Here is a 25,596-nt window from a genome sequence, read left to right as displayed (position 1 = left end):
ACTTCAGAGGGGGATTCAGAGGAGCATGTTATTTCTTTGCCCTCGAAGGGGGCATCTTCTTCTTCTTCAACTTTAGTGGGGGCCCCTCCACCTCTCACCTCAGAAGGGGGAACCTACTCCACATGAAGTTCTTCATCCATCCTCTACTTTATTAGGGTGGCTGTCTTGGACCAGTCATCTCTTCTACTGATGCCCAGGATCTTCAAGTACCACCTAGATCGGGACCTCAGAGGTTTAGCCACGACTTGGTAACAAGGCCTTCGTATTCCTTCGAGCATGGATGTACAGAGCTAGTGGCTTCTCTCTCGAGGTTGTGTTTCGGGTTTTCCAGTTCACTCTGTCTACTGGTCTTTACTACAGGTTCCCTTTCTGGTGGAAATCTTGGATCTTCGGGATCCTCTACATCTTCTTTCTCCTCATCTTCTTGCCTTGGTCACTTGATCAGTACGGAGCGGTCACTTGGTCAGCTTGGAGCCACCTCCCGAGATTGAGTATGGCCATATTCTTATGGTTCTTGGCTTCACACAAATTTCGACATTCCTCCTATGCATTGCATGTTTTCCTCATCTTCGTACTAGGACACTTAGGCAAGTGAACGATTTTCCCATGAGGGACACTGTCCAAGTGGTATCTGCTGCTGCATATGCATTGTATCTCCACCTCACTCTTCTCTTGTTTCCCTTTTTGGGCCTGAGAGGGGGTGTTGAGAAACCCTTCATCCTTCACTTGCAGTTTGCGTTTTTTGCGTTTTTACGTTTTGCATTTTGCGTTTAGGGTTTGCAGCCCCAAAAAGAGGCGCCATCCTAGATTGACTGTGCCTATTTATAGGCGACTCTCTTATTCATTCCTCACGACTGATTCATTCAGTCTGTCACCTCTTCTCTTCAGCCTCTCCACTACCCTCATATCCCTTTTAGGAGGACATTGCGGTTCGTGGTTCGTGGCTATCTTCATCATCTTCCTTGTGCTATGGCACCCTTGTTCCCTTGTATTACATTTACTCCATGATTTAGAACTTCACCCTTTCATTCATCAGAGTTTCTTCTCTCTTCTCTTCTCTCTCCATGTTTGCTGAGTTCACTCCGTGTTCCTTGCTATAAACCCTACTGTCTTGTTGGTACGTCATCTTTTGACAGTGGATGTGTCTGATAAGAAGAAGGAAGAGGTGAAAAAGATGGGTAGGCAAAAGTAGGTTGTGAGTGTCCAATGAGTGCCGATTGAGGGGGAGGCACTGGAACATGAATGTTTCCATAAGGTGCCGGTGTATGTGAAGGCACTAGGATACGGAAGTCCTGTCCAAAGTGAGGCTGGGACACAACAGTATGACCAAAAGGTCCACTAGGGAAAGCCATGGAGGCAAATTGAGGAGTCAACTGATCCACACTTAGGAGAGACTGGGGGGGATACCTAGACTGCAATGATCCCGAAAGTGTGTGTGAAGTAGGTGGAATACCACTCGACAGAGGTAAGGATGAGGTCGTAAAGGATGTGCAAATGTTTCCATAACCCCCCGGTGTGATGTGCGGTGCGACATAAGGTGTTTGAAATGGAAAAGTGAATGGTGTGAATGGAAGTGGAGAAGTAGCGGATGAATGTGGTGGGATGGGTGGGTTTTGAAAATGAGATGTATGAGGTACAGATGCATTTTGTTCATTTTTATCATTTAATTATTGGAAATGAAAATGTGAAGATGACGATGTACCATGTAATGAAGAAAAAAGAACACCAAATTCATTCTAATTTTGTGAAGTAGACGTAAAAGAAGGAAGGGTAGAAGAAAAGGTACCTGGCTTTTTTTTATAATCCCCATGACGTGTGTTAACATACAAGAATTGGTCCTCAAGAGGACCTTTTCCGTAGTTAACAGACTGTATACTTTCTTCCACATGATCTCTACCAGAATATTGCAAAACAAAAGAAGTAAAAGAAGAAGGCACAAAAGATGAATCTAACGTACCTTGCATTGGAGTGGATGGAAGTGGATGAAATAAAGGAATATACTCTAGGTCTTGTTTTCCATTGGGGGGACCCATCCCTGATGGAGGTCTCGACGGCGCTGCAACATCATCAGGCTTACGTGCAAAATCTGAAGAGAGAAATTCATGCATACCTTCATTTTGGAGATTTTCTTGAAGGGCAATTCTTTGATTGAGCTCCTCAATCTTCTTTCGTCTATAAGCTATGATTAGTTTCTATTCTTCAGAGGTCAGCTTGCCTAGCTGTTCTTTCACGTAATCAGAAGTGTCATCCACCATGTCAGAACTTTGTGGAGCAAGTTGATCGGCCCAGTCTCGCTCGGTTCTCGGCATAGTTGGTTTTGGAGATTGAATCGGTGTTGTTGTGTTCGAAGTCATTTGAACCTTTTGTTGTTCTTGCTTCTTGTAAAGAGCTTTCAGATTAAAGGCCTAGGTTTCTCAGAGAGTACCAGGCTCTGATACCATGTTAAGAAATACCCTAACACCGAAACATAAACCGAAACCATACGACAAAGCATAGACTGATAAAAGAACACAATTAGGGTTAGGGTAACTCAGAGACAATGAACACAGTGAATAAATGAAGTGATATAACTACTGAATAATACAATGCTCATGCAGCAAACACACTATGCAGTGAATGAATACTAAACCTCGAACTCTTGTATCTCAAGGATTAGGGCAGGGGTAATGAGCTGGAGAGTGTCGTACTACGAACGGATCCCGAACTGCAGCAAGGCAGCCTCCGGATGTCAAACACCAGCAAACACAGCTGTGAGAAGTTGGATCTGATGCAGATAGCAGTGAAGATAGAGAAAGACTAAAACCGCAGGCAACAGGTGAGAGAGAGGCTAACAGGCATGACAGCTTGCAGGAGAGAGAAATACTAAATACGCAGGCAACAAGTGAGAGAAAGACTAAAAACGCAGGCAGGACAGCCTGCAGGAGAGAGAAAGACTAAAAACGTAGGCAGCAGGACTGTGATGATGTGGCAGGCTGTACGGCAGCAGGTCTGCACAATAATAGCAGTCGCCTGACTGAAATGAGCTCCAAACTGCGTGAAGAGGGCTGGAAATTAGGCGCCAACTGATGGAGACAGCAATGGACAGCTTCGGCTGAGATGTCCTCCGCGAATTGGGTGTGGGTAGCAAGCCGAAACACTTGAAATCTGCAAAAACGATATTAAGGAAAGAGAGGAGGGCTGGTTGCCAATTTATAGAAAATTAGGATTCTAGATCCTCTCCCACTTAACTCTCTCGATCCGCTCCCCATTTTAGGGTTTTGGCTAAAACAAACCGAAAATAAGCATGTTTTGGGGCTGTTTAAGTGACTAAGTGCATATCTTAGCACAACAACTTGGACAGTGTGCCTCATGGGGAAATTGTTCACTTACCCAAGTATCCTAGTACAAAGATGATGAAATCATGGGAAGCATAGGAGAAGGTATAACATGCCGAGGGTTGATGTCACAGATAAGTGCCAAAACTTATAGAATACCAAGAAGGGTAGGAACCCCCTCTCAACCTAGATGTCGATGCCCGAAGAAGAAAGAACAACTTGAAGATATCGGTCTTTGTGTGGTGTTGAGAACCATGTGGATGAAGATGATGAAGTATCCCTACTGAAAGAGCAAGGATAGAAGACATTGCTAGGATAGCATTAAGAGAGATGTTGCACGATCTGCTGCCGAGGAGGGGAGGGGGGGAGGGGGAGTCTTCATGCTGGTAGAAGAGCAAAACCCCAAGTAGATGGAACCGTGAAAGAAACGGCATGTAGCTCTTGTCTCTAGCTCAAAAAGGATGGGTGCAAACTTATATGTTAGCCCTGCACTGAAATGCAAAACCTTGCAAAAGAGATCAAAATTTGCAAGCACAGAGGTAAATAGTGAGATGTTCCAAAAAATAAAATTGAAAACAAAGCAAAGCTAAGTGTAATGTAGTGAGTATGTAAGAATGCGGCGGAAGTCTAAAAAGGAAAAGGCTAAGTGTGTGGTGAAGTGAATGATATGTAGCGGCGATGCAATGTCGTGCGATGAAAATGTCAAGTAGAGAGCAAAACGTGAGCAAGAGTAGAGAGAGAGAGTCAGAGAGAGCGATGCACGATGTTCTTCGGTACAATCTTTTGTTTATGTATCCCTTTAAGTTTTAGATAGATATATATGAAAGTACAAATGTGCTAAGGGTGTGTTCACACCCGTGCATATATAAAAGGCATGATGGCCCTTTATTCCCAACAACCTCCCACCTAAAGGCAATGTGCCTTAAGAGGAGAAAAGAATCAGCTAAGTTTAGGTAGGTATGTACAAAGCTGAAATACATATACCTATCCAACTCCCATCATCTATCAGCAATGAGCAAACCGCTCTGCTGGAAAACCCTTTGTGAGAAGATCTGCAGGATTATCAACTGTATGCACTTTGAGAAGCTCAATGCTCTTGCTGTCAAGTACATATCTAATAATGAATTGATACTTCACTTGTATGTGCTTTGTCTTTGCATGAAGGACGGGATTTTGTGCTAGCATGATAGTACTCTGACTATTACAATGGAGAATAGATAACTCTGTAATGCCAAGCTCTCCCACTAGATGTGAAAGCCATAAAGCCTCCTTGCATGCCTCAGTGGGTGGCAGCCACATACTTTGTCTTTGTAGTAGATTGCAACACACTTTTGTAGCCCAGAGATCCAAGAGACTGCTTCTCTTGTGAAGGTAAACATATACCTAGAAGTGGACTTTCTGCAGTCCGCATGACCAGCATAGTCTGCATCCGTGCTTTCCAAAGCAGATGCACAAATCCTTTGTGCCTTTGAGGTATCTCATAATACCTTTCACTGCTTCCCAATGTTTTTACCAGGGTTTGGCATGTATCTGCTAACCACTCCCATTGCAAAGGCAATGTCAGGATGTGTAGCAACCATAGCATACATCAAACTGCCAACAGCTAAGCATATGGTATCTTGGCCATTTCAGTCTTCTCATCATCAGATGTAGGGCTGTCCTCTACACTGAGTTTCACATATGGAGGCAATGGAACCCCAATTGTTTTCTCCCCCCTCCATATTGAAACGCTGCAAAACCTTGGAGATATACTCTTGTTGAGATAGATAGAGTAATTCTTTTGACCTATCTTTGAGTATTCGCATGCCAAGAATGTGATTTGCATCACCAAGATCCTTTATGTCAAAGCTGCTATGAAGACTTTGCTTCAGTGAGTCCAAGGCATGAGTATCCCTGCTGGCAATCAGCATGTTATCAACATACAGAACTAAGATAATCAAGCTGCCATCTGCTGCCTTCTTGGCGTACAAGCAGTGATCCACTTGACTTCTATGAAAACCTTGAGACTGCATAAATGTATCAAACTTATGATACCATTCTCTTGGTGCTTGTTTCAGCCCATACAAACTCCTTCTGAGTTTACATATCATCTTCTCTTTTCCTTTGGCCACAAACCCTTCAAGCTGCTGTATATATATGTCTTCATGCAGATCACCATGTAAGAATGCAGTCTTTACATCCATCTGTATGAGCTCCATATCTTCAGTTGCAACCAAGCCCAAAATGATTCTCAATGTAGTCATCTTGACTACAAGAGAGAAGATCTCATCAAAGTCAACTCCATGTTTTTGCTTGCACCCCTTCGTAACCAATCTTGCTTTGTACTTTGGTAAGTAACCAAAAGTGACCTTCATCTTGTAAACCCATTTGCATGGAAGGGTTTTTTGCCCTTTAGGCAATTGCACCAAGTCCCAAGTGCCATTTTTCTCAAGAGATTCCACCTTTGACAACATGGCTTTATACCATTTCTTGCTGTCCTGTCTGTCCGTTGCTTCACCACAGTTTGTCAACATGACATAATCAGCCACATTGTTTGTATCAAGAATGAATCTATCAGGTTGTATAGTAGCCCTTGACGATCTCCTAACCCAATGATCATTGTTTGCTGGCTGTTGAGCCTGCAAATTTCCATTTTCAGCTTGCTGTCCTGGCATTTCAGCCTGCAAATCAGCATTAACAGCTTGCTGTCCTGGCTGTTCTTACACATCTAGTGGCTTATCATTATGGGCAATGGCTAGCTGATCATTTCTAGCATTATTTTCTGCATTTGCAGGTTTATTTACAGCAGGTATTTGCTGCTGTACAGTGGGCACATTTTGTTGTCCAAAAGGTATTTTTTCCCAAAATACAACTCTATGGACCTCCTCGGTCTTTTCGAGCTGTTTATGCATGCGATCTTCTTGGAAGATAACATCATTGTTGCATACTATTTTCCTTTTCTTAGGATCCCATAATCTATACCCCATTTCACCCTCATTACCATATCCTAGGAAAATGCATTTACAGGACTTTGACTCAAGTTTGCTGCGTTTTTCTTTACGAATGTGTACAAAAGCCTCGCCACTAAACACTTTTAGGCCAGCTTATGAAGATGGCTTGCCTGACCACACTTCCTTAGGGATTCCCTCCCCCAAAGACCTGTTCGGTGACCGATTAATCAAGTGAACAATTGTCATAATAGCCTCTGCCCAAAAGCCAGGGGGTAATGCAACATGAGACAACATAGTACGGATTTTATCCTGTATGGTCCGATTCATATGCTCTGCAACTCCATTTTGGGGTGGATTATGAGGGGCAGTGAGCTCCCTCTTTATCCCTTTGCTGTCACAAAATGCCTGAAAGGCCTTGGACACATATTCCCCACCATTGTCAGAGTGAAGACACTTAAGTGTCTTATTAGTCTGATTTTGAAGCAATGCTAAGAATTTTTGAAACTTGTCAAGCAGTTTATCCTTGCTACGAATAGGGTAAACCCATACCTTCCGTGTATCATCATTGACAAAGGTGACAAAGTATTTCTTCCCCCCTAAAGATAACCTTGGTATCTGACATACATCGGAATGTACTAACTCTAGAGGAGAAGATTTCAACGAAAGAGACTTCTTATGAGACTTTTTTGCATGTTTACCATAAACACAATGATCACAATGCTCAAAATCAACATAATGAAGACAAGGCAAGTGACCCAAACGAGAAAGCACTTTCATTTCAGTTCGACTTATGTGTCCCAACCGGCCATGCCACAAAGAAACACTTGGTTGATCGATCACGGCAACAACATGGTCACACACACTAGATACATGGAGAGGATACAAGGTATCACTTTTACAACCTTTGGCAATCACTCTAGATCCCTTATAGATCTTTCATTTCCCATCACCAAAGGTGGTATGAAATCCATCGTCATCTAGCTGTCCTGTGCTAATCAAGCTCTTCTTGAGCTGAGGTACATGCCGTACATGTTGGAGAGTGAAGACAGAACCATGTTGAAATTGCAACTGTACACTGTCAATGTCACATGCATAGTTATCCCCAAGATGGACAACACCATGTCGACCTCGTGTATGGTCAGAAAACCACCCATGATGAGGGGTGACGTGAAAAGAAGGACCTGGATCTAGAATCCAAGTGTGCATGTTATCATCCGTATCTGCAAGTAAAGCATGTGTAGGAAAGCGTGAAGAGACAAAGAGTACGTCATTCCCAATGTCAATGTCATGAGTGACTACATTCATCTCTTCAATTTTGACATTGCTCTTCTTAGGTTGACTCTCTTTCTTCTCTTCCTTGCTATCATCTATCTTCTTGCCCTTTCCTTTCTCTTTCTTCTATTTGTAGCAGTCACGTTTAAAGTGACCCTTCTTGCCACAATGATGGCATTCAACATCCTTACCATGTGATTTATTACGTCCCTTGCTATCAGATTTGCCTTTTTGCTGTGATCTACCCCTAGTATGCAAAGCACTGGAAGACTTACTGGATGCATTGTTCTGGCAATTCATTTCTTCCATGAGTAGAGCACTCTCCACATCAGCATACAAAAGCATCGCATTAGAATTGCTCATAGCAGTCTTGAATGTATCCCAACTCTCTGGCAGAGTGCAAAGCAAGAACGTAGCCTTAAATTCTTCATCAATCATGAACTTCAAGGCAACCGGTTGGCTGAAAATGGAGTTAAACTCACTCAAGTGAGTAGACATTGCTGTACCCTCTTTCATACGCAAATCCATAAGCTTTTTCAGCAAGTAAACTTTGCTTGCGGCACTCTTCTGGGCATACAATTCTTCCATTCGAGTCCAAATAGCATAGGCAGAATCCAAACCTTCAATGTTAAACATCAAGGCATTAGAAATTGATAGCTTGATGGTTGAGCGTGCAAGCTCATTTAACTCATCCCAGTCTTCTTGTTCCATATCTGCGGGTTTTGCCCCTTTGGTCTTAATTGGCCTTGCATGCTTCTTTGGCAACAGGATATTATAGCATTGTTTTTGCCAGATTGCAAAGTTATGTGTTCCTTCAAGCTTCTCAATGTGCATGAGATGACTGCTGTCACTGCTGCCAGCCATGAATTTCAGCCCAAATGTGACCAAAAAATTCAGCAAATGCAGGCCCAAATTGTCACACAAGTGACCAAGGTACAAACAAGTACCAACCAGCAATAAATAACTACGTAAAAGCGGAAATTTCAGATCTGCAAATAAGTTTTCAGAAATACTAAACCTTGTGCTACAGCACTCCACAACTGATTATAGCTGTTCCAAGGACAGATACATCACATTACATGAGAAGTTCCAAATTTTAGCTGCAATTTTTGTTGTACATGCACCCACGGGCACAAAATTTGACATGCATGGTCAAAAGCCCCAGAAAATTTTTGTGCTCAAAGCATCAACCAACGCCCGTTAGTGAGCAAAGGGCTTGCTTGCAGGGAACCTTTGAAAAATTAAAAATTTTGCAAAAGAAAAGTGATGAATCTGCCCTGTTTACAGCCGCTAGCCCATCGCCTGTTGACTTAAAAAAAACGTTTTGACCTGCGCCTGAAGTGCATGATCTGCGCATGACTGCGTCTGACTAGGAAATGCTGATTTTGACTTGCATGCAACTTGGAACTGTCGCCTGACTAAAAACGTGGCCTGTTGACATGCGCCTAACTGCACGAGCTGTTGTGTGTTTGTCCAGTGAAAGAATGATGACCAGCTGACCTACACGGACTCCGAGAAGTGCGAACACCTTATTCGCAGCTTTGATACCAATTGGAAGTGAGCGATGCGCAATGGCGATGCAATGTCGTGCGATGAAAATGTTAGGTAGAGAGCAAAATGTGAGCAAGAGTAGAGAGTGAGAGTCAAAGAGAGAAGTGCACAATGTTCTTGGGTACAATCTTTTGTTTATGTACCTCTTTAGGTTTTAGATAGATATATATGAAAGTACAAATGTGCTAAGGGTGTGTTCACACCCGTGCACATATAAAAGGCACGATGGCCCTTTATTCCCAACATGTGGCTACCATTGCGTACGTCCACTAGCAGGGCTCTGCCAATGAAACACATGATGAGGTGGTGAAGCGGTCCTAGAAGGTGTAGTGGATGCCCTAGGAATGGATGCATAAAGTGCAATAGGTGAGCCACTAGTAGACTAATCAGCTAATCCTTTAGGAGTAGTGAAGGAGATAGGTTGCTAAGGCTATTCGTGTGCCACATGTCCAGTAGTCACTGGGGCAGATGGAGCACATGGTGGACTGGTAAGAGGCGTAGCCCCACTAGACTGGCTAGCTGGAGTGGAGGCAGTCATAGTAGTCTACTGTGTTTTTCTAGGTGGAAGGCCTTGGGCTTTAGTACAACACTCCTTATCCACATGGCTTGACCTCTGGCAGTGTGTGGAAAACTAAATTTTCTTAGGAATTTGTTGCCAAAGGGGTTGTGTTTCTTTGGTTCCATCGGAGGAAGGGGTGTCACCCTTGTTTTGGCTTGCCTTTGCATCTTGCAAGTTCTTGCCTTTATTGGTTTTTTCTCTTAGTAGAGACAACTAACCCTTGCCCCTCTAAATGGATGTGTGTGGACGATTTCTTGTGGACTTGATCGTGTAGCCTTGTGTAATACAAGAATTGATACGTCAACTTGTAGAAGGTCGATAATCTAGGTAGTGAGATAATGTGCTGGATCGGACAACTTATTCAAGAAGAACGTGATTTGATCGTTGTCTAACTTTGGAGAGCCAGTAGTGGAAAACTCAACGAGTAACCATTGATATTTGGCCAAATTCACTTTCAGATTATCCCCTTCCTTAATGGAAAACTCTTGAAGCTCAAAATTGAGATTGATACATCAAGTACGATCTCATGCCACATAGTGGTCAATGAGATGACTCTAATGCTCAAATGCAAGGGAAAAATGCTGTAATTGAGAGTGGAATTCAGGAAGCAACCCTTGCGTTAACTCAACATTGGCCGTGGCATGGCAGGCTCTCTAATGATGGATGTGATCAGGGAGAGCTAATCGAGGGTCTTGCTTGGTACCAATGACGAGGTCCCAAAGACCTCGAGATTCAAGCCCTTGTTACATAAAGTTTCACTAGTGGTGAAATTCAACCCGTTAAAACATGTCTTATCTGTGAAGGTATTCTTGGCCATTGCAACAAGAGTGGTAGTGCTAGGAGATGGAGGTGTATAATGGGAACAAGGTGGATAGGGTGGATGAGTGGAGTACACTTGGGAAGGAATTCTAGAATGCCCACCACGTGTACGAATAGTGTGCACAATGGTTTAAAATGTGGGAATGGGCGGACTAGATATGGGCATGGTAACTGCATGAGGAGCCTAGAGTGGAGGGGTAGGGACACATGGACTAGAGGATGGGAATCCTTGTGTAGGAGTGATCCAAGGGATGTGTTATGACAGCCCATAAGTAAAGGATGGATATCCTTGCGTTTGCAAGGTCGTGTGGGGGGGTGGTAAGTGTTCGTGGGTAGTGAGGGGGATACCCATGATAGCCGTCTTAGAGTGTAAGAACGTGATAATGTGGGGGTATGTGGAAGGTACAATGTTAAAGGGTGGCATTCCCCCTAATGATCCACCAAGAGGTGGAGTGAATGGAGGGTAGGTAGATGGTGGTATGGAGAAAGAGAAAGTGCTAGGAGCGAAGATGGAAGATCGAACCCCTAGTGTGCTATGAGTGGAAGTAAAGTGTTATGTGAGGTTTTGGAATGAAGATGTGAGTAGATCAGAATGTGGAGAAGATAGTGCTGGGATGGGAGGGAGCTAAGAAGTGTGGTTTACTTGCTTAAATGAAACATATGGTATAGATATACTTGATGAAAGGTATTTGCTTCAGGAGCCTCTTCTATTAAAGTTAACATACTGAAAATCATCTGGATCTTGCACAACAAAAGAATAAATAGGAGAGGGTTTTGGCTCATGCAACTCAAAAAGGGTTATATGAACTTGACATAAGGTTGGACAGAGTATTAGCACTTGTTGGAGGGGTGTAAACTTGACTATACGTGATGCGTAAGTACTCCTCAAACTCTTCATCTGTAAGATGACCAAAATGAAAAGAAGACGATAGTAAAAATGAAGGTGCGTCTATCTCCTCCTCCAAACTTTAATGTGTTCTTAGAGTCTCCAAGGATGGAGAAGCTTGATAGGGTGTCAGAGAATCCTTAGGAGGAGGTGCTTGAGACATTATGAGTCAGAATCGAGTTGCGTGTGAGTCTCACACAAAGACTAGTGTCCACAATCATTGCAAGATACTCTTTAGAAGAGCACCGGCTCTGATACCATGTGAAGATATGCTAGGTTTTGCATTGAGGAAACACATCATGTACGACCCAGTCTAGAACACAAAGACTTAAACATTGATAATTGAAACTCAAACCCTAAACACAAAACACAAAACACAAATGCAAAACTCAAAACTCAAACACAGAGCCAAGAAACTCTAAAGTGAATGAATGCTGTAAATGAATGTAAGAGTGTATGGAATGCCCAAGGGCAGAGCAATGAAGTGTCGGAGAGTGACGTCTAGCGGAGACAGATCCTAAGTGTTGTGACCACGAGTTGGAGTGCGAAAGATGAGGAAAACACCAAACACTAGCCTCTAGGTAATCAGAAGATAGAGTCGTTAGTAGAGATGATACTTGATTATGTGGGTGGCACTAGAAAGCTGCAAATGCAGCAATAGAAGGGCCACCTAGGAGGAAGAATACAACTAGCTGTCGCTTGTAGACATGAGGGCCAAACGGAAGCTCTAGTATGTTGCTTGATGGTGAGGAAGGGCACTTCCAAGTGTCCCTTGGCTGATGAGGATCAAATGCAAGTAGTAGGAGGTAGTGTGATTGCTGGCGATGGCTGATGGGATCAAACGCAGTAGGAGGGGTGACACTAGATAGTGGGTGATAGTTGTGAAAGAAGGCGCCATGCATTGGAGGAACCGTGGAAGGAGTGGCAGTAGTTGCGAAGGTTGGACCACCATGTGGATGAAGGCTGATGGCTGAAATTTGCACACAAGGGTGAGAATTTGCATAGAAGGAATGAGGCTGAATGGTGGGCAGCCTATCTATTTACAGTTGTTGAAGAGTGTCCCAAAAATTAGAGTCTTGGGGGACCAGTGAAACTCTCAAACCACACCAATTCTTTAATTAAGCATGCTTTGGGGCTGTTTAAAAGGTGCTAATCAACTGTAAAGCGTGTTTTAGCTCAACATTTAGGCACATCTTACCTCCCTCGTGTCTTCGTATGAGTCCTTACATTTGAGCTGCCTATGCAGGCAATAGCCGCCGACCCCACCCTTTGCCATTTGGTGTCATGGATTGTAGATAGGAGAGCCACATATCATGTGTCTCCAAATTGCAATATCTTCTTGTTGTAGAGACTGCAAGGTGGGGCATTCAGAGAAGTAACCATTCCATGGCCAAGATTTATAGTATGGGTTCATTTATTTTCAACACTGACAGAGCCCTGAATCTCACTGCATTGCCGATTGAGCTGAGACTAGCTTGAGATGAAGCACAACCTAACCATTTTTGCTTCATGTCATATTTTTTATCCAAGCCAATTTCAAAGAACTTCAAGTTTCATCAAGTATACTCTTTTGTTGCTCAAGCTCCTTGTGATACAACATGCTTCGGTTGAAGGACATTCCCAACTCACTGTACTGCATATTGTTGATGCTAATCTCTTTCTATGACAACCGAGCCCCATTCTTATCATGCTCTTCAACTCATCACAAAAGCTGTTTACCTTCTTTGGCTTACCAACCCTTCTCATGACTCGATATATTCTTAATTTGATGCTTCTAATGGATATCATTGTACCTCTGATTTGCAGACCATTAGGTATCTCATTTTTATTTACATGCTAGCCTTGGATCTTAATCACAGACTAACAATGCAGGGATATACTGATTCTAGTTGGGTTGGAGACTTGGGTTCTTGGTAATCCCATGGTGGGTACGTGACACATGTTTTGTGTTGGCTCAACCCCTTTTTCTTGGTCCATTATGGAGCATGGAATTATGTAATATGGTTGCTGCCTCTGCTGCAGCTGAGTACTGAGCCCTGTATGATGCTATGCAGTGATCATCTATCTGTGGTGGTTTTACAATTCTTATTCATTCCCATCCATCATCAAGTATTCTGCACCTTTGTCACCTCTATCAATTATATTTCCTCTGTGTCTGGCTATTCTACATGTGAGCAGTGCACACAAAGTTGGTCCAATGCTCGAATGACTCTGAGAGAGCATTGGCCTTGCTCCTTCTCCTTTGACATCTGCTTGGGGTTTCTTTATTCTCTTTGTACATACAGAATTTGGTATTCCTTTTGTCTTGCATTTTCCCATATATTTATCAACGTGTATGAAAACATGATTTTGAAAGGTTGTAGAAATTTTTAACATGCACATCCTTATGAGCAGGCTAGCTACCAGTACTTATTCTCAAAGTATACTTCTGTGCGTATTTGTGTCCTCGTGTGGCTTTTGGCAGATGATAGTATACTTCTGTGTGTATTTGTGTCCTCGTGGCTTTTGGCAGATGATTATATCTGATAGGGTGTCTTTCTGAGCAGTGTGATGGCAGTTCAATTTGTTCGAAACACTCACTATATGTTCAGTGCTGGAAAGGATCGAATGATAAAGTATTGGGATGCTGACAAGTTTGAGCTTCTTCTCACTTTGGAAGGCCATCATGCAGAGGTGTGGTGTTTGGCTGTCAGCAGCCTCGGCGATTTTCTTGTCACTGGATCACATGACCGCTCTATTCGAAGGTGGGAGCGCACTGAAGAACCATTTTTTGTGGAGGTAGTTTTTTCCATGATGTACCAAGGCTTCCTGAATTGTGATCTAATGTACATCTTCATGTACTCACAAAATTCTAATTGACAAATTCTCTGAGGTGCAACAGTGATGATTTTTGAGCTGTATAATCTCCACAACTGATTCTGCATCTAATGTCAATGTCTAGAGGTCATTTTCAACTGAAGTAGTTGGTCAATGTCTCAAGTTTTGTTTTCCACACTTCTTTGCTAATTGGATGTATTTTTTTTTACTTTTTTCAGGAGGAGAGGGAGAAGAGGCTCGAAGCTTTGTTTGATTCAGGACAAGACAATACAGCAGACTCTCAACTTCCCAGCAGAGAGTTGCCGGAGGAAGGGGTTGTAGCACTTGCAGGAAGACAAACACAAGAAGCTGTCACTGCTGCAGACTTAATTATTGAGGCTTTGGACTTGGCAGAAGTCGAATTGGAACACACAAAATTACAGAAGGTAAATCTTTTTCCAGCCACAGAAAAAGTTTGACTGTCATCTAATGTTGATTATCTGCAGGATGTTTGCACATCCTAGCTTCTAATTTTTAGGATTCCCTCTCTGTAGACTAGCAATGGGGGAAAAGCATTTCAACTTAATCCTTTAATGCTGGGACTTTCTCCATCTGCCTATGTCCTGCGTGCGGTAACAAATGTACGTGCAAGTGATTTGGAACAGGCCTTACTGGTAAGTTGTTGTAAGTACTATGTTGTGTTTATAGAGAAATCATGGTCCAATCATGCACTGTTGTTTATTTATTAGACTAAACTCATTCAAGTCATGTGTATGTCATACAGGCATTGCCATTCACAGATGCACTAAAGCTTATGAGCTATCTCAAAGAATGGGCAACAGAGGGCAATCAGGTTGGTGTACTGATGATCTTGCTTCAGTCTTTGTAATCCCCTGAATTTTCGGCATAATGGGAAGGATAGTGGTAATAATCACACACTTACTGTTGATACTATGCAGGTGGAGCTGGTTTGTAGAGTTGCTATACTACTATTACGGCTTCACTATTCTCAGCTAGTTGCAACTGTCTCTTCTCGGCCTATTTTAATTGCTCTCCATGAAGTTCTCCAGGATGGTGTGAAGGTAAGTGCTTCTATAAGTTCTTTTGTAAGATCTTGAATCTGGTTTCATGCCCTGCTTTAACTTAGTGAACTGGGTCTGTAAGCTCTTCATTGAATTAGGCTTCTAGCTAGAAAGAACAGAAATGAGATGTATAAATGAAACACTATCACCATGGGGGTGGAAACAACTTTGAGAAGATACCCACTTTTGTGAAAGTGGCATTATATATCTGAAGCATCAAGTCATGGGTAGCAATAAATATACTTGCTAAAATGGCAGATCCTGGATAGAAGATTTAAATATCACAATCGATAGCTTGTCTCTGTGAAGCAACTTATAAAAACAGAATTGTCTTGTGCGAGCTGCAACTTGGTTGGGCAATTTTCACTGTTTAGGGCTCAATAGGTACCATTTAATTAGAGCAAGACTGATCATAAGTCATAGCAAGCAGATGACTGGACTTTGGTTTTCTTGGGTAGAAAGCAATTTTCAGAAAATTGGTACCCTTCCTTGCTTTTCCATCCCATATGCCATTTGAGGAGAAAACATACACAAAATGACTAACTTATGACTAAATTGATTGGTCCTATTAGAATTTTCTTTCAGCCACTCTGATTGATATAACTAGAATGATATAATCTAGATGCAGATTTGTTTGATGGGAATGTTATTCTCTACATGCAGTCCTGTTTTATGTTGCCTTTTTTGGGGTGAATTTTGGCAAATGTATTTAAACTATGCCATTTCAAGGCTACAGTTAAACTTTGGTGCCTTTTATGGACGAAATCTTCTGCTACTCACAGGTCTTCTGTCAGCTAAATGCTTGGTTTTTTGTTTCTATTTGTCCATTTGCAGAAGTTAAAAGATACTTTGGGATTTAATATTGCTGCTATGGGCCATTTGCAGGTATTCAATACTCCATCTCCACAACTTTTAGTGAAAAGTTTACATAAACCAATCAAAGTAATGGATGTGATTTTTCACCTACTAAGATATTTAGTCTCTAAATTGAAGTAAATCAATAAAGGTAGAAGAAAGTGAATTATGTTTTGCAAGATATAATATATAATGGGTCTGTTTATTGGCAATTCAGGTAGATACATAACTTACAGCTTAAACACAAGAGGAAGGAGGAAATAAAAATAGTACATAGAGTTGAGCAACACATGAAAGGGCCCCTTCATTATGAACAGGAGTATTTACTTCCTTGCTACTTAGAGGATCCTGGATGTGTAATGGCTGAAGTAAGTGCCTGTAGGATGTGACCTCCAGCCCATTTAAAGGCCACAATGCTGCACACATCATATGCTGATGGAATGTATGTTGAATGCTAGTCATAATGCTGCAGCCGCATGCAACAATACTCAAAACCAGCCTTCCTTCAGGGAAAAGGTGGTAATGACCTGATTTAACTCTAATTACAGCAAGCGAATAAATTCACATAAATTGAAATGCAAATGTTACCACTTAATCTTGGACATTTGACACCAGATTGGCCCCAAAACCTAGTGTCCCTTGCGTTATTTCTTTAACTTGAATTGATGATTTCTGTGAATTAGGGTCTACAGCAGTAATTAGTTTGCTGTTCACCAAATTTGACTGAATCCTGCTAGCGGTGGCTGAGAATTGTTGAGATATGTTGAGGAAAAGCTGGAGAATGAGTAAGAATGCTGTGTAGAGAGAAATTTCAGGGTTTCATCCATAGTTTTTATCATACTCGTATGATTGCTAATGCAAACATATGAAGAACGTATTAAATCCAGAGTATGATATCCTATTTCAGACTTGACCACTTTTGGGGGGTCAGAAATGACTAAAAAAAGCAACAAAACTTGATAATTTAATTAAAAAAAGGTGTTGTGTGCCTATTTACAGCATTGTATGGCAGCCGCATACCATTGGTGCCTTTTTACAGCATTGTATGGCAGCTGCATACCATTGGTGCCTTGATTGTGTCTTGGCTTAAATGACTAGAAATCAAAGTCTGAATTTTCTTTGGCAAATCAATGTTATGCATTATCTATCCTAGGAATCATAAATCGATTCTTGATCATGATCTTGTTTGATAGTCTATACATCTATGCCTCAAGCCATCCTTCTACTTTGGTGCTGCCATATCAATAAAATTTACTTGCAGCAAGCAAAAATCAGATTTGGAATGCTGTTTAATTTTGAATTGGAGAAACTTTGATTAAAAAATTGGGATTGAAGTCAGGCCATGTTTATTTTCAATCCATGGATGTTAGGTGGTAATATTAGCAAGTTTTTAAAGAAATTGAGTGCTGTTAAAACTCTAGCCCATTCCACGCTCCGCCAATTGATCTCATAGAACAAGATGAGATGTCTGATAGAAACAAAGCCATAGATAGTGATCTGAAGGTATGCTAGGTTTTGGAGAGAAAGTACAAGCATGATTAACACTGAGTGAACTCAGACAAGTGTAAAAGGAGAAGAAGGTACTGAATGAATGATTCCTAAAGAATTAACAATGAAAGGGATTTTAATACAGATTTGGGAGCTCAAGGAGTAGAGACTGTCCAACTGCCATTGGCTTTTGTGGGAGCGAATTGAGGGAGTGTTATTACGAAACCAGCCTTCCTTTTTGAGAAAGGGAGGTGGAACCCTAAATAACATTGATTACAACAAGCAATAAATTCATTCAATGAAGGATAACTTTAAAATTCAATGCTTCACCACTTTGGGCTAAATGTTGGGTGTAAACTCCCATTTATCCTGTGTGTATAAACTTACGGGTGTAAGCACACTCTTTACTTGTAGCCTAGCATATAAATGCATTTTTATTCTTTGTGTACCGTGCAACACACTGGTACACTCTTACTTGATGCTTTCAGTTCTCAGCTCTATCTTTGCTCATTCCAAGCTCGCATTCTAGCAAGCACTTTAGCGCAACAAACTGGTATCAGAGCTGTTGGTTACAACATTCGCGCTTCTCAAGAGTGTCATAGGTCGCGACACAGGATCCAGCCAATGGACAGCACTCGACGCATGCAGCAGGTCGAGCTGAAGTAAAGAGCTGAGGAAGAAGCGATCAACACAGGTCGCACAGGTCAAGCTGAAGAAATAGAGACTAGTGACATCAGCGTAGACCAGTGAGACCGGCGTCCACAAGACCAGCATGCATCCGACAAGCAAGCAGTCAACGGGGACAGCGGGACCAGCGGGCGATCGGTTTGGATGTAACGGAACATGATGGGGACCAGTGGGCGACCAGTTCGGGCCTGATGGAAGCATGATGGGGACAGGCGCAGTCAACCATGTCACATATTAGGCGATGACCAACAGATTACCTTTCAATTTTTATTGTGAAGTGGCTTATTTTAAGCCCTAGTTCGTGTGTGCAAGCAGGGTCTTCAAACCAGTGCATTTTTATGCCCAGAAATTTGGGAGTTTTCACAAATCTGATGTTGGTTACATGTAATAGGAAAATTTGACCAGAAAATTGCAGAAATTGTACACATTGGTTCCAAAAATTTTGGGGCTTTTCTCATGAACTGATCCAAACTTGAACTCAGCAAATTTCCATTTTAATTGGGGTCTCCATGCGAAAATTCATTTTGAATGGCCCTTTGGCCTTGTTCTTTGTTAAATGCTGTCCAACCTCAATTTGTAAAGTCCTAATCTCTGTGAACCTAAAAGTGCTGAAACTTTCCAAATCTTAGTCTAGGGTGTTAGATCATTTTTTCCCCTAATCACTATGATAACAACTATCATTTCCAAGGGGCTATTCAATGTGCTTGACCTATTTGTTACTGGGCACCCACTAGTACTTGTCCGCGATAATTTTTGCAAAGGTCTCTGACTAATCAAGCTAGGATTTTGGCTTGTCACCATGATGCACATTCAACTTAATCTCACATGTGCACAACTTAAGTGTCCAAGGAGCATTAAGTTAAAAATTCATCATAGCCCTATGATAATTGTTGTCTGGAGACAAATCTTGAGTGCAACAAACCACGGATGTCAGAGTAGAAATTTGATGTAGATCACTGAGGACAGTAGAACAGCAGGCTGGATGTGGATACATAGTAGTCTCTAGAGCTGGAATGACCAAACACAGCTATGTATCACTTGGTGATAGTCGTGGATAGAATATGCAGCAGCTGCCAACTAAAATGCAGCCACTTGAGGACGTTTAAGAGTGTAGATGACTGCTACAAATGATGAAGAAGATGATGAAAGATATCCATGTGTCGAAAATGCAACCTCCAAATGGTGATGATAACTAGGGACAACAACAAAAATCGAGGAGAGGTTACAGAATTGAACAAAAGCAGGAATTGGTTCTCCAGGGGCAAGGTGGCATCACCCACTAGATGCTTGGCAGCAGGGGGTAGAATAACTTGCATGTTGGTAGGAGTATTGCCACTAGGGCGGTAGTACTAATAGTAGAGGTCGAACCTCTAGAGGGTGCAAGTGGCAGCTCCAAAGGCAAGGTGACAACTTGCTAGTAGAGGGGTAGCTGATGAATTTGGGCATTTGTCCTACTGCCAAAATAAAATGCCCTTTAACGAATAGTTCTCTTCGAGGCTGTTTTGTGGAGCTAAATTAGGACTAAATGCACAATATTTATGCTAATGCAGTCCTTTGATTTTAGTGGCTCAACACACACTTTTAGGCCCAAAAAGGTGCCATAGGGGGTGGGGAGAATCTAACTTTGCCACCTTTTGCCCAAAAAGTCCCACCCTAGGATACCAAGGCATTGGATTTTTTTTTTGCGAGTAAAATGTGGCTGATTATATTACTTTTTTTTTTTGATTACATCTGTGTGCCCATGCTCAACAGACTAGTTGGAGTTGATGCACAATCACAAATACATAATGTATACAAGCCTCTCAAGGCGGTGTGGGGGGGATGGGGGCAAGAAGCCATTGGGGGAGGGAGGGAGGGTATATCGCCAATTGTGGCTGCTTGCTTGCATCACGAAGGATAGGTCCTGGCCACCCCAAGTGCGCATGAAATGACAACGGAGCTCCTGACGAGCCCTAGACTCGCCCTGCACCTGATTCCATCGGCTGTGGAGGGAGTGGATGATGGAGGTCTAGAGCTATGTTAATGTCGCCTATGGTGAAAGTCTCTCTCCGCTGAAAGACTCCTGACACTGCGCCTTCCAGATATGCCATCTAGTAAGACTTCCTATGATCTCCCATATCTCCGAGCGGTTTGTTGTGGGCTCCAGTACTTGGCGGATGGGTAGAGCCTCTAGACCCACCACTGCACATGACCCTACCTCGATAATGAATATCGTGTCTTGCATCCCAGCCTCATACAGAAGGTGACGGCCCTGGCTGATTGCCTGCCAACAGAAAGCTCCCCATGAGATACATCCAAGGTTTGGTGGTATACGGCGAAGGATGCGGCATGCTCCTCTCCACATGAGCTGCGTCTCCTCACACGACCAAAGGCAGTGCTTTGGGGTTTCCAAAGGCTGCTGTGTGCAGCGCTTACAACCTCTTTCCTTCTGCATCTGGGCAAGCCAACTTTCCATCGCTAGGCCTCCATGTGCCACCAGCCATAAGAAATACGACACTCTTCTTGGCCTCTAGCTATCCCAAATAGGCGGCGCCAGAAGGTCCGTTGGAAAGGCTCCGTGATGTTGTGCTCCGCTCAGTGCTTGCTGCGTGACGGTGCCCAATCCATATCCTCCTGCATCAGTACATGTCTGCCAATCTTGGTAGTGTACTCTAAGAACCTGGGTGGCTTCTTGGAGACCGTAGTGGTTGGCCATAGCCACTCTCCTGGGTCCCACTCCAGCTCATCAAGTGGTTTGTCCTCCCAGATCCAAAGGCGCCACTCCATGAGCTCCTTTCAAAAAACATAGGGGTCCAGTCGCCATGTCTTCCCCTGAAGGCCCACCCTCGAATCCTCCTCTAGGCTATCCCCTCATTTTGTTGCCCTCTGTCAAGGGCCAAACGTTCCCCTTTTTGCATGGCGAAGAAAGTCCCCTGTGGGGCGCTGGCCACTCTACCTGTCACCTGTAGGGGGATACCTGCTGGTGAAAACCTAGCTGCCCATACCTCCCCGGGCTCAATCGGCTCTCGTATCGGGGGAGCAAGCACTCCAGAGGTATTGCTGCGTCTATCTCTCTTCTCCTCAACTCCACTCCTCTCTGGCAACCTGATACACGCTAGAATACCTCCTTGTCCACCATCCTATACACTCCCACCATGTCCTAATGTTACGAGCCGGGCCGGCCTCTCAACCAGCCCACTGGATGGGGGGGCACTCGCCGATTTGTGTCCTTTCCCTATCTTTGACTTGGGGGTTTCAGATCACTGGCTGATGGTCTATCTCCTCCTGGTAGACTAGGGGGCTCTGGATTAGGGCCTTACGGAGGCCCTGCCACAAGCGGAGCAAGTTGCTAAGGAAAGGTGATCTGGGGGGGGGGGGGGGGTGGATTTGGGCTGACATGAAGATCCATCTCAAGGACAACCTCCATTCACTGCCAAGCCTCGGTCTACAATCCTGAAGACCCTCCTACAATAGAACCTTCCAGGTTTGTCCTCCTGGTGTGAGGCCACTGACTACTAGCTTGCCTAAGAGGGCCATACTCTGATACTTTGGGTCTATGATCCCAAGCCCTCCCTCTGACCGATGCCGTATGATGGTCGCCCATGCCACCTTGGCCTTGGAGTCCTTGGAACCATCTGACCCTGACCAAAGGAAGTTCCGCACTAGGCGGCGGAGCTGCACTACACATGATGAGGAGAAATACCAACACGAGGCAATGTACCAGGCCGTCGCTATTAGTATCTAGTTGACCACTAGGGCTCGGTCGGCTAGTGAGAGGCGAGTTGTGCTCCAATAGGTCAGTTTCCTCCGAATAGAATCAAGGACATGAAGAAACTGTTGGGCAGGAGTGATGTCGAGCCCCACTTGGAACCCTAGGTACCGGACGGTTTGCCCTCTGCTTACCCATCTAAATCCCAGGTGGATCCCCACTCCATGCTAGAGTCTGGGTCTGTGAGGAACCCAACCGACTTTCGCTAGTTGATTTCACTCCCGCTGCAGAACAGAACATGTCCAGAGCCAGCCTCACCCTCTCCAGCATCAACTCATCGTCCTCTATGTAGAGTGCTGTGTCATTTGCATACTCTGAGTCCAACAACTCAGTCTCCTCTCTCACTGGAAGTTGGAGGCCGCGTAATCCGCTCACACGTGACCTGAGGAAGTGAGACACCGCCTCTACAAAAAGTAGAAACATGTATGGGGCCAGGGGGCAGCCCTGTCGAACCGACCTCTCCAGCTGAAACTCTTCCCCTCGCCTTCCGCCTATGAGAACCCTGTTGGTAGCCGATCTGTACAGGGCGGAGACCTCGCGAATCCAAACCTGGGGGAATCCCAACCTCACCATGGTGCCCTTTAGGAAGTCCTAGTCCACCCTGTCATAAGCTTTCTCGAAGTCCAAGAGTAGTACAGCCAGTCTCTGCCCACTGTGCTGCGCCCACTCTTCCGCCTCAAAGAAAATAAATACATTGTTGAGTATGCTTCTATCCTGGACAAAGCCTGTCTGTGTGTCATGGATGATGTCTGGAAGTACGGGGCGTATTCGCCTACCAATCATCTTTGCCAGTGCCTTATAGGCCACTGACAATAAGGTGATCGGTCTCCACTAGGAAAGCTCCAACCGGTCTTCCCCTTTGGGGAGAAGACCAGTAAGGTCTGCCAAAAGACTCCCTGGCATGTGTCCTGAAGTGAAAATCTCCTGGAAGGCCATCAGTAGGGGGTCCTTCACCACTTCCCAGTAGGTGGGGAAGAAGGCCTTTGTGCATCTTGTGTATGGAAGGCCTCCTCTAGTTCCTTCTCTGTAAAGGGGGCTAGGAGGGAGCGTCCCATCTCCTCTGGGACGGGATGTGATCCCAAACTTGCTGTCTACATCGCTATCCTCTAGCTGAAGCTATCTCCTGCTCGAAGAGGCGTGTGTAATAGTCGGTGGCAATATCTATCACCTTATCTGGGCTAGAACGAGTCCTCCCATACTGATCCTGAAGGTTGCGTATCTACTCTCCTGCGGTGCGAGGCTGGTGCACCTGGAAAAACTCCCTACACATCGTGTCCCCCTTCTGTGCCCAGAAGGCTGCTGAGGTTCGGAAAGAGAACTCCGAGCGCTTGTCCTCTAGGCCAGCAATGGCTGCTCGTGCGTGCACCTCTTGTGCGTGGAAGGTGGGATCTCCCCGTGCCTCCTGTAATAATCTCTGCGTGGCTGCAAGGTCCCGCCGGAGTGCTCTCTTCTCCTCCCAGGTGTCCTGCCTAGCTTGTAGGGCTACCTCTTGGCAGATTTTGCTCGACTCGGCTAGGGCCTCTGCAACCTCCTCTGCTATCCAGTCCCTCTTGTCCCACTCTGTGGTCCAAATCTGCTCTATCGATCTCGCCACCTTCTCTCTCCTATAGATCGAGTCAGGGATCCGACAGGATTGTGTGTCAAGGGCAGATGCTGGGGAATCAAGTGTCAAGAGAACCGGGCAATGATCGGACAACGTGGTGCCTGCCAACTGCTCAATCTCGCCTCCACGAGAGCCTCCCCACTCTCCCACGTAAAACTTGTTCCACCGCTCCAGCAATGCTCCACCTAGATGCGTGTATCCCCAAGAGAAGTTCAACGAACTTTCCCTCTTGTGGAAGGTAGGGTCTCTCCAGGCATTGCGTGCTCGTACTGCTAGTAGAAAGACCTCCCATGCCTCTTGCTCCTCCCCAGCCATGCCCTGGTAGTTTCTGCCTCTGCCTTGTTGGTCCTCCAAGGCCTCCAGGTTGTTGAAGTCTCCTTCAACGATCTAGGAGTCCACATCTGGGAGTCCATCCACGATCTCCACCTAGAATTTGCTGCGTGTCCTAACCTCCGTATGGGGACTCCAAGGCATGAGTCCCCAATATCCAATCTGATCCATAGAGCCCTCCCTGTCACTATCGTCCCGTGGTCTCGTACACAAGCGGTGAGACTTGGGCCAATAGAGGTGCATACGCCTCTACTCCTGCCATGGGCACCTATGGCATGCTCCCAGTAAGTGTGTGAGCTGCTCGGAAGTACCTTCCCAACCCGCCGGGCCTGGGTAGGGGTGAGCTTGTGCTCTTGTAGAAGTAAGATGTCGATCCTTCCGGCAAGGGAAGCTGCAGCTCTTGCCGAACAATCAACTTCTTGGAACCACGTGCCCCACTGTAGTGGAGGCTATTTACATTCCAGGATGTAAGGTGCAAGCTCATGGGGAGACTTGTGACTGATCGAATAGGCATCTGTTCGGTGTGGAGGTTGCTGATGAGGAGGTAAAGTTATGAGGCATGTGAGTACGCTTTGCCGCCAGTCTGGATGGCAAGCTCAAGTCCCCCATGGTGGCCCTTGGTCGGACCATAGGGGTGATAGATGCTCCAGGTGGTACTATCAATGCATCTATCAGCCATGCTGAGAGTTGTGACTTTGTACATTGGTAGAAACGGGCCTCCTGTGCCAGGGGCTACTCGATCACATCCCTTGGAGCTCTCCACTGTGGAGGAGCTCGAAAGATAATGCTCAAGTGTGGGACCTCGGCACTAGCCCACCAGTTAATGTCCATCATGCAACTAGGCCGCTGCTGTGCAAATAGTGCTAGTCCTACTTCTTCCGTCCACTGGGAGATGTGGTCCGCTACCTGACTCTTCAACTCTTCCTCTACCTGTGTAGCCGTCCACTCCCCTAAGCGAGAGGACTGAAGAAAAAATGCGTAGTTTGGTCCATCTGGTGGTGCTAGTAGATGGGCCTTGCCTCTCCTTGACTTACAAATCACGAAGATCCCCACCTCTAGAGGTAGTGGGAACGCTCCGTAACTCTCAGGTAGGATCATGGGCCATTGCGGAAGAAATCGTGTGGCAGCATCGGTGCCTGTCTTGGGAAAGTGTGACGGGCAGCAGGGGCGGATGAGCTGGTGGCTGCATGGGAGGGGGAAGACTGTTGGTGTGACGAGGATGTAGGCGTGTGTGGCTCATCACCTCCTGTGGGAGGAGGGGGGGTGGGTCTGGGGGGAAACACTCGTGTCGGGTGTTAGGTAGGGGGGGTTGGGGGGGGGGGGGGGGAGGATCGAGGGATGGTGGGATGGACGGAGGTGCATGGTGGGTGTGGGGGGGGACTGGTGGACTTGGAGAGGGGGGGACTGTGGGCCAGGGTTAGTGGGGGGGGGCGGGTGTGGGGGCTTTGGGATCTCAGGTGAGGTAGTCTGTGGCGTGGGTGGTGGATGTGAGGGGCTGCGGTCTTGCCGGGTGGGGTAGGTAGGGGGAGCTTTGCTGAGGGGGCGTCGCTCGCCCACCTGCTCCCTGCTGATGAGGCTGGGTCTGAGGAGCTGGCTGCGCCCCCCTGCCGTCTCCCTCTCTGTCGTCTCTGGACCCATGTAAAGCCGTCAGCGTCCACCTATGGGTTTTGTCGGGC

The 25,596-nt window shown here is 44.9% G+C and overlaps 1 protein-coding gene across 2 annotated transcripts in view; it reads left to right on the top strand.

The window, feature by feature from the left end:
- LOC148021846 (transducin family protein / WD-40 repeat family protein) overlaps positions 1 to 25,596 on the top strand; it is a 111,823-nt gene that overhangs the window by 50,960 nt on the left and 35,267 nt on the right. For both annotated transcript variants that reach the window (XM_087697354.1, XM_087697352.1), the window contains exons 6-11: positions 13,878 to 14,109; positions 14,367 to 14,573; positions 14,682 to 14,801; positions 14,912 to 14,980; positions 15,087 to 15,209; positions 16,044 to 16,094. In XM_087697354.1, the coding sequence (XP_087553480.1) occupies positions 13,878 to 14,109; positions 14,367 to 14,573; positions 14,682 to 14,801; positions 14,912 to 14,980; positions 15,087 to 15,209; positions 16,044 to 16,094 (802 nt within the window). The remainder of the gene's footprint in view (positions 1 to 13,877; positions 14,110 to 14,366; positions 14,574 to 14,681; positions 14,802 to 14,911; positions 14,981 to 15,086; positions 15,210 to 16,043; positions 16,095 to 25,596) is intronic.

Source organism: Lygodium microphyllum, chromosome 17 (assembly GCF_053477565.2).
Source record: "Lygodium microphyllum isolate KBCC chromosome 17, Lygodium_microphyllum_v1.1.10, whole genome shotgun sequence".
NCBI lineage: Eukaryota > Viridiplantae > Streptophyta > Polypodiopsida > Schizaeales > Lygodiaceae > Lygodium > Lygodium microphyllum.
Note: the sequence above shows the minus strand (reverse complement) of the source record. Positions and strands in the feature narration are given on the sequence as shown.